Genomic DNA, 9,293 nt, shown 5'->3' on the forward strand with positions numbered 1-9,293 from the left:
ATTAATGAAGGAACATCAAAGGTCTGCTGTTCTTTGAAGGAGGACAGAATGCATAGCCACTCACATACCATATAAACACGGGTCTCTGCTGACAGTCAGGCTTTCCATTCTGGGATGGAGGCAGTGTCAGAAGCCAAGGACTAGAACATTTCTAATTTTTGCAGAGCAGCAACATCGTCTTTAACTGGTACAGGCAGTACTTGCATCACTTAACAAGAAGTTTATGTGGGGAAAAAACAAACCACAACAACCAGAGTCTATACATCTGAAGGCAGACTTCAGGAACTGTACTTCCTGAACAAACTTTCAGTATTTTATGAATTAGTATATTGAGAGCCCTCACATAAAACTATGTTTAGAGGGGATCTAAAAGAAAAGAGAATCCCTTCTCACTTCTGCTGAAGTGGAAGGGCTCCAGTGCAACTTTGTGAAATTGGACCCCTGTGAGCAGGCCAACTGTGGCCTGTGGGCTACAAGCTGGACATCCCTATCCTATGAGCTCAAGAGGCTTAAGTAAAAGGCCAGTCTCAATCTCTTTTTTAGAGGAAGAGCTAATCACAAACTGACCCTAACATCAGTGCCACAGACAGACAAGGTCCTTTCATGATATCAAAAGTTAAATGAATAACTTGGGTCCATCCTTAGAAAATCCACTCCAGCCCTGTCCACCAGGAGAGTAACATGCCCTAGAAATTGTAAAAGAGAAGCTTTTGAGCAGCTTAGCCAATGGGAGGAAAAACAGCTGTGAAAAATCATACTTACCTTCTCTGCTGCCATTTTTATTAGTCTTCAATAATTTCCTCAGAACATATGCTTAATTTACAAGTCAAAATAGGACACATCTCACTTCTGGCACTGCTAGCAAAACTGGATACTTGAAACTCAAGCTGTGCTCTTGCAGCTGTGCAGATCATTACCAGTAACAGAGGTTCACTGACCAGCAATTAGCTGGCAATTCCAATGATTATACAGATGCCGCGTCCTGTCAACAGAGCTGACAGTAGTTTAAACACGACTGAGTCAATAAACTAAATAAACAAGGCTTAAGTGACACAGGACATCTGTTAGCTGGGTTGCTACTGGGTATAACACTCACTTGACTTAGTGAAATTGCATTTGCTGGTATCATCTTGTCTGGTTTGGGAAGTAGACTACAGCTATGCTGTGGTTCACACTCAAAACCTAACTGTTCAAGTTTCCTACATGCCCTCTGCTCCTTCTTACCCATCTTGAGTGGCAGTGACAGTGCCAGCAAAAAAAACTTACCAGTTTCATGAACAAGCTTTTGTTGGGACTGACAGGAGCACAAAACATACCAGCACAGCTAAAATCCTTGCCCTGCTGCTGAGATGCCAAGAACAAGAAACAGAAAGAAAAGAATGTCTGTGCCTCTGCTGCTCTTTGCAAAGCTCAGCAAGAGCAGTGATGCAAGCTCGCCTAACACCTCAGCTCAGCACTGCCCAGTAGTTGGCTTGGGGCAGAATATAAGAAATGATAGTAAAGAAAATCCAAAAGTAGGCCAGCAAGAGCCAATATACTGCTGCATTTTAAATTGGGGATTATGCTTAAATTTAGATTAGCTATTTGATAACAATGGTAACTAACCTGATTAGAAGCTAAATTAACACCTTTCACCTGGATTTTTGTGTACAAAGAGGAAGGATATTGAAGGGATAGTAGTATCCTTTTGGAACCTTTCAAGACAGTGGAAGATATACCACACAAGACATCTCACCTGTCCACAGCAATAATGTAAGAAGGGAAGGAAAGAGAAGTGTGTCAATAATGAAACAAACACTGCATGGTTTCTGCGGGGATGACAAAGCAAGCCAGGATGATCTGCAGCAGCTCTGATCTTTCTATGTCATACTATGATAGACAGAAGCATAAACACACAAAAGTCTCATGGATGCTGCTCCTACAAAGATAAGGTGTGCATGCAACACCCAGGAAGTCCATACCAGCACTATGACAGATTTCTTACAGGTCTATTTGTTTTTCAGCTGCACAGAAACATCAAAACTCAAATATGACTTTGCAAGTGAATGTCTCTTTAAGCTTCAACACCTTCTACTATGCTAGTAATGTGATGTGGTCTGCACCAGACAGAGTTATCTAAAACTTCAGGGAGTCACGCCTGTAGGAAAATATGTTTTTCTTTCTGCTAAGTAACAGCTCGAAGATATTCTCAATCTAGCACCCAAGATGCAAGAAGATTCCTGTTTTCCAGAAAGCATAAGGTACTGACAAGCACCAGAAAGCTTATTTCCTCCCACTGCAAAATTGTGTGAAAATACAGTTAAGAGATGAGAGAAGGTACCAGAAAGTACAGTGGGCAAAGCCCAGGAGAAAGACAAAAATCTACCTGCTCAACAAGTATTACACTCCTCTACACTACGTTAGTATTACACCTAAGCATCCTTTTCTTTTAGTTGTATTTTTAGAATTGCTGTCAGTGAAATTATCACTAGTAATAGAGGCAAAAATACCACAGATTCTCGTAAGCAAGTTACAGAGACAACTGAAAAACTGTTGCTGGGATTAGTTAGACCAGGTTCTTTAAACATTGTCTTAGACAGTATGTACAGAAAATAATAAATGTATTTGGCCTGATTTCCTCCTCATTTACACATTTATAAATCAGGAGCAACACCATACAAATAAATTAAATTACCCTAACATAAAACTACAGGCTTAGGAATACTCCAAATTTAATTGAAATTAAGTAAGCACTTGATCTTCATTAAGGGTGGCATTCTTATGTCATAGGAAGAGCTCTTGTCACGGTACTACAGGGATAGTTAAGTATCTAGCAGTAAAGGCAAGTTTTCAGGATACAATTACAGTCCCCAGATAGATTAAAATCACATACAGACAGAATTTTACTGAAAGTAATACAAACACATTTACCACTACAAAGGGAAGGCCAGGGCCCTGCTGCCAGGGAGTGCTGCAGTATCTTGTACTACAGTGCAGATGCAAAAATAGAGAAAGCTGGCAAAGTACTTATGTACTGACAACCCTATAGTGCCTATATGTGTCATTTTACTGGGCCAGACTCTGCACATATGCTCCATGCTTCTTCCATGAATTTAATTCTATGAATTGGTTGTTTTCTGCACTGCATCCAGTTTGCTGCATCTTTCTAGTCATGGTTAACACACAACAGAGCATTATTTCAAGTACAGACTACTGAGAGTCCCTGAATTAACACAAATTCAATATAAAAACATCATAGTTACTCACCTAAAGAAACAACAGCCACACTCTCTGGTAAAAAATGAAGTCGGTATTTTATCAGTAAATGCACCAATATGATGCAGATAGCTGTGAAGGAAAAAAAATAAATTGCAGATTTAGAACTGTTAGAAGAGAATAAAATACACTTTTAAGTAGTATTTCTAAAATACACACAGCAAAACTTCACCTAATGATTTAGTAGAAATCCACCAATGCAAGCAACCAAATTTTAGTTCAAACCTAATTCTCACTGAAGTACGTAAATGGATCTACAAATGACAGAAAATAACTAAGGCAAATTTTAGGACTTAAAATTATCTTCTAAAAATACCAGTATTAGTACTTCTAGAGCCTGAGTCAGCTTACAAGAAAACCCTATTTGAGCAGTAGCTATAAAAAATGTCAGTTATACAGAATAGACTGTTTTAATAAAAGTTTTTGGTAAATATTTTGTAATTTTGAAATAAAACATACATGTACACATAGCCTTAATTAAAATTTCAAAGCTACACACTTTCACATCTGAGTCCCTCTGAGCAGATGGGCTTTACCCAAATGGATAATCTCAGAATCAGTAAAATTACATTGGAAGGGATCTCTTGAGGTCATCTAGTTCAACCTCCTGCTCAAAGCAGGGCTAACTTCAAAGCCAAAGAAGGTTGCCCAGGACCTTGTCCAGTCAAGTCTGAAAATCTCTTTAGATAAAGAAGTCAAAAGCTCTCTCAACCCCAGTTCCAGTGCTTAAGTCTCATGATGAAGAATTTTCCTCTTCTCTCCAATCCATATTTCCCTTGTTGCAAGTTGTGACTGGTGCTTCTTGTTCTTTTGTGCACCTCAGAAGAGTCTGGCTTCATACCCTCTGCAAATCCCATTCAGTGGGGCTACGAGGTTGCAGAATGGGTAACCATTTAAATATCCTGGTTCTCATAATAAGCATCGGCCAAATTCTTACCCAAATCAGCAAAAGACATTTACTGCTAAGCATTGCTAAAATTTAAACCAGTAAGGGGAAAGGACCAGTGTGGAAAATAACAAAACAGATTTGGCTTGAAGTTAAAAATAATTAGAATTTAAATCTGATGCAACATTCACTTATTATTTTTAAAAACTGAATTTTGTACTGTAGTAATGTATTTCACCCAGTTGGGAGAAAGTCTATATCTCACAACAAAAATGAAGGTTACAGTAATATGAAAATGCCATCACAGCCTCTATGCCAATGGTAAAGGCAAATTACAAAGCATCTATAGCAGATCTGAGTACCACCCGTGGATATAGTTGGAAGATACCACTTGATTCTTTTAGAACTACTGTAGACAGGAAACTTATTATTTAATAATCCTGGATTATTAAATTCCTAACAATTTTGATCTGAATATTCCCGGCATTGAAATTGAAAAGCATTGAAAACCACAATTCTTCTCCCATTTTAATTTAGCTCAACAAAGGGTCAAAGAAACAACATCTGGCCTGCATGTCTGTAATACATGTATTTCGCTCTATTTGCTAACAAATCATTTTGCAGTGGCCTGGGATATAAGCAGTATTACTGCTTGTGCTTTGTCAGAAAGCAACCGAAGCTCAAGCAAAGTCAATAGCATTTTATATACTGGAATCAAATTGTGGCCTGTTAATCGCAGCAGAGACTGTTTTAAACTGTGTATTTGGCAAACCTAGTCATAACTGCAATCGGAATCTTCATTCTTCTTACTCTTTGCCTTCCGTCTGTGACTCTCACCCTATTTCAGTGTGGGCAGCACAGTGCCAGGCCACACTACAGCAGCACACATTTTGAACTTGGGAATGAACTCACTTCTTGGAACTGCTCTTAGTGATTTGGTTTAACAGCTCCTTCTAGTTAACTAAAAACCAAACAGCCACTCACAGATCGTTCAGAAGAATGCTTTCAATTTACAACCTGAAAAGGTGCAAAATGGCCCACAAGTAGTTCTGAGCACTGACATGGTTTGCTGGATCATGCCACCTGTGAACTACTGGGGTTTACAACATGATTTGTATTTACTATACAGTGTCACAAAAACAAGTACAAACCTCATAAAAACAAATACCACTTTTCATTGTTCTGTTCTCCAACACAGTGCTAAGGAATGGGTATCACACTGACACCTGCATTCTCCCACTTGTTATCTCATACACCCAGTTCATACACAACATGGTGAGCATTTCACTGATGTGCACATGAATACATGGTTGGGCTTATGAACTGAGCAAGGACTCATGAAAAACAGTAATATTTGCTCAATTACTGGCATGTAATTTGTTCAGGGCCAAAGCTGTGGGTTCGGAGTGATGAGCAGGGATGGCTCCATCCATGAAGACTGGCAGGGCTCCCTTCCCCACAAATTTACCCCACTTCCACTCCACCAATCTTTATGATATCCTAAGCAAAGTTTTTATTCACCTGTCAATCAGTATTATTGAGTTTCGTATCAATTTCCTGCCTGTTAAAACATGAAAAATATGCATTCAGTAAAGACATCTAGGATTACTGTGTTAAGAGCATTCGATACTGCTCTTTGGAATAGATCCATAAAGGCATCTGGACATTACGGACTTCCAGCAAACTCCAACACAAGCACAAACATGCTTTCTATTTAGCAGATCTAATCACCATCTCCTTCCTACCAGCTTTCGACTACTTTGCTTTGGCAACAAAACAAAAGCAACCATAGTCTATGAAGTAACTCCCACGACCTTAAGTATTATGGCAGCCTGGTACATTCTTTAGCTGTTGGTCACCCATTCCTTGTATAAGACTGTGCAGTTTGTATCTGGCAGCATATTATCTGCTTCAAGCACTTGCATGTATCAGGAGTATAACAACTGGGCAAGAGGCTGGAAAAAGCAGTGTTCTGGACAGGGTAAAAGAACATTTCAGTGTCCCCTTAAGGAAGAGCACAGTAAAAGCATGTAACATAACAGAAGGGAATTAATGGATCACATGAACATGGCAGAACAGAGGTATGACTTTGAAAGCAAAGTGGTGTTTGAACAGATAAATGAGCCATAGAAACCTGGGGTCAGAGACTAACTCATGCTACTTCAGGCACTTTAAATTTGGGGCTTGGCTTTGACACAATGCAGCTCAGAACGGATCTGCTTCTGGGTCTATTCCAGTTTAGAACATTCTAAAGACCATTTTACAGCTCATGAGATCCAGATTTAAGAGTATGGTATACACATTCATTTTCACCCTTCCTACACTCTTAAATCAGAGATTATGAATGGGAATAACTATGGACAAGAAGCTTTTATACTGGCTTTACTTTGTTCAGGGAACTCCCCTGTCCTGAGGGTGATGCTTTTAAGAACCATTAAGTTATCAGACTAGCATAAATAGGGCGGAACACAGCCAAAAAAGTCATAGGTCTGTTCTAAACTCCTAGGAATACAATTTTACCATGAATGGCCCTTTTAAAATCCATGAGACACACATATTCAGAAATTTTATTTTCGTCTTAGAAGTCTTCTGATCCACTGCATTTTGCTTTGGTCTTTCATTTCTGTTCAAATTCTAATATGCCATTGACTTCTGGGAAAACATTAACCCTCTCTGAAGACAAATAGATACTTTAAAAATAAGCAGAAGCCTTCTACTTTTTGCTGCACTTAATAGTTATTTATAGGAGACTTTTTTTTTTTAAAGCCCAAATGATTTGCAGAAGTTTCTGCATTGCTGCCAACTCCATACCTATTATTTTCTCCGTTTGCTACTGCAAAGAATAACCACAGAGAAGTTAGGTGACCCATCCGTCACAGAAAAAGTCTCTCAGTGTAGCTTGCTTTGGAGGAACCAAGCACACAAACACACAAAGGAAAACAGACAAACCCTTAACCCTCCATGAAAGTTTTGTTACTGTTAGTTTTGACTACAGCATTGCTCTCTAAGCAGATGGTGAGAGATAATTATACTCTATTAAAGAAAGGTAACAGCCCAGACTTACAGAAAAGTTGGGCACACATCTGCCATTCAAAATGTCTATACATGTACAACAATGTTAATATAATTACGGCAATCTGCATGTTATTATCGCACTCTTGCAGGAATGTAAGAAAGTAAGGAGAGCCAGAAAAATAGATACTGAACTTTAGTACTTATGCATGTAAATCTGCCTGCCTTCTATTGTCTTATATAACAGAATATCTGAGGGCTGTCCAGAAGTGCTAGAAGTAAACTGACATCTGTCTAGTACACTGTCCTCAAACACAGCTGCAAGCTCCATGGAGTATTCTGACAGTGTCTTTTTCATACATGAACATATGCCATAAACAGGTTGTTTGCACTTTGAGACCATGGTGAAAAGGTTTGCAATGGTCCTCAGCTTTCCACAGGTTTGGGAGGTTCAGGCAGTTATATACTCCACTTTCTAAATCCCTGTGCCTGTACAATATTCTACTTCATAGAGAGAAAACCAGAGGAGAAATAAAATGCTATGATTTTGAAAGGTGGCCTATGTCCTCAGATACAGAGCATGATTAACAGAGATTAAAAGACTTTTCAGTTCATCATTCACCTAAAACAAGAAGACTAAAAAAAATCGTCATGCCACTAGATTGCTCCTCTTGCTGTGCTTGGACTCCAGTCTGAACTGGAAGGATAGGTTTAGCAGGTGTAGGTACCACCAATTTGGTAGTAGCAGCCAGCGTAGCGTGGAGGGTGACATTGATGACTTCATGGGTGGCATTTGCAGACCTGTCAGGATAATATAAGACGTGATTATACTGGATGGGAACAGCATGATAAAGACTTAGCCTACTAAAGACACGCAGACATGAAACAACCACCAGATCACACTGAATTTGTGCCAGTGACCAACACGTTAATGTTGCCTTTTAAAAGTGGACTCTGATTACAGACAAATACTGGAAGCTCAGATTCATGAGGCTTATTATTGCTGAGTTCCTTCATGCACAGCATACACCAAATATTCTGCGCTACAGCTTGGGATGCAGGTGAAAGCCTGACACAGAGAGAACGAACTAGCCCACTTAACCCACCGAGTGTTAACAAACCCGCAGTGCCAGACTAACGGCACCCGCAGGGACTGCACTTGCCAGCTCCCATAGCCCTCCCCGCCGCGCAGGGCCGCTCTCCTCCTCCCGTGGGCAGGATGCTCCTGGACCCCCCTCCAGGGGCCCGCGCTGCAGCCCTCAGCCCAGGGGTAGGCACAGCCCGTCGGGCTGCTCCCGCTACACGGCGGGCCACCCCGCAGCCCTCAGCCCCCGGCGCCGTGCTGAGCGGAGGAGCCATCACCGAGGGGCTGGGGACACTGCCCCCCCCCTCCCCCCCGCAAGACCCTGCTGAGGGGAAGGGCACCGCCCGTCGGGCGCACGGCAGCGAGGCCTTGCCACGGAGGCGACGCTTTCCCGCCAGCAGGGCCCGGGGAAGGGGAGCGGCCCGACCCCTCCTACCGCCCGCGGCCCCACCACCACCACCACACTCACTCCGCCATCTTGCCGGCCGCCGGCTTAAACCTCCCACCGCGCTCCTGCGGAGCCGCCCGGCACGCAGCCACTTCCGGGGCTCCTAGGCGACACTCTAGCGGGCGCGTCCGCAATCTCTATGATAGGACCGGGGAGGGTGGGGGGGCGAGAGCGCGCATGCGTACACGGCGGCTGCCTGCTGCCGGCGTCCTTCAAGCGGTCGCGTGATCGGGGGGGGGGTGTCACGTGAGAGCGGGGGCGGCTGCGCGCGCGGCGGGCAGCGCGGTGTCCCGCCGTTGCGTGCCGGCGCGGCGTGGTCATGGGCTGGTGCCGCGGTGTGATGTCACCCTTCCCGCGCTGCCCAGCGGGGATGGCCTGCCCCCAGGGCCACACCCTGCGCCCCGCGCTCCTGGCGGCTCGCGCTGGGGACTGGCCTTCCGCCGCCATCGCCCGGCGGCTCCGTGTCCCTCAGTCGCCACTGCTGCCGGGCATCGTGTCCCTCAGAACCGCCATCGCCCGGCGGCTCCGTGTCCCTCAGTCGCCATTGCTGCTGGGCACCGTGTCCCTCAGAACCACCATCAGCCAGCACCTCCTTGTCCCTCAGTCGC

The 9,293-nt window shown here is 43.1% G+C and overlaps 1 protein-coding gene across 1 annotated transcript in view; it reads right to left on the reverse strand.

Moving 5' to 3' along the window:
• SLC9A8 (solute carrier family 9, subfamily A (NHE8, cation proton antiporter 8), member 8) overlaps positions 1–8,787 on the reverse strand; it is a 30,993-nt gene extending 22,206 nt beyond the window's left edge. The window contains exons 1-3 of the mRNA XM_010569665.1: positions 8,707–8,787; positions 7,776–7,954; positions 3,247–3,327 (exon numbers count right to left, since the gene is read on the reverse strand). Of these exons, the coding sequence (XP_010567967.1) occupies positions 3,247–3,327; positions 7,776–7,954; positions 8,707–8,714 (268 nt within the window). The 5' untranslated portion in view covers positions 8,715–8,787. The remainder of the gene's footprint in view (positions 1–3,246; positions 3,328–7,775; positions 7,955–8,706) is intronic.
• Positions 8,788–9,293: the final 506 nt, after the last annotated feature.

Source organism: Haliaeetus leucocephalus, unplaced genomic scaffold, assembly GCF_000737465.1.
Source record: "Haliaeetus leucocephalus isolate CR32 unplaced genomic scaffold, Haliaeetus_leucocephalus-4.0 Scaffold273, whole genome shotgun sequence".
Classification (NCBI taxonomy): domain Eukaryota; kingdom Metazoa; phylum Chordata; class Aves; order Accipitriformes; family Accipitridae; genus Haliaeetus; species Haliaeetus leucocephalus.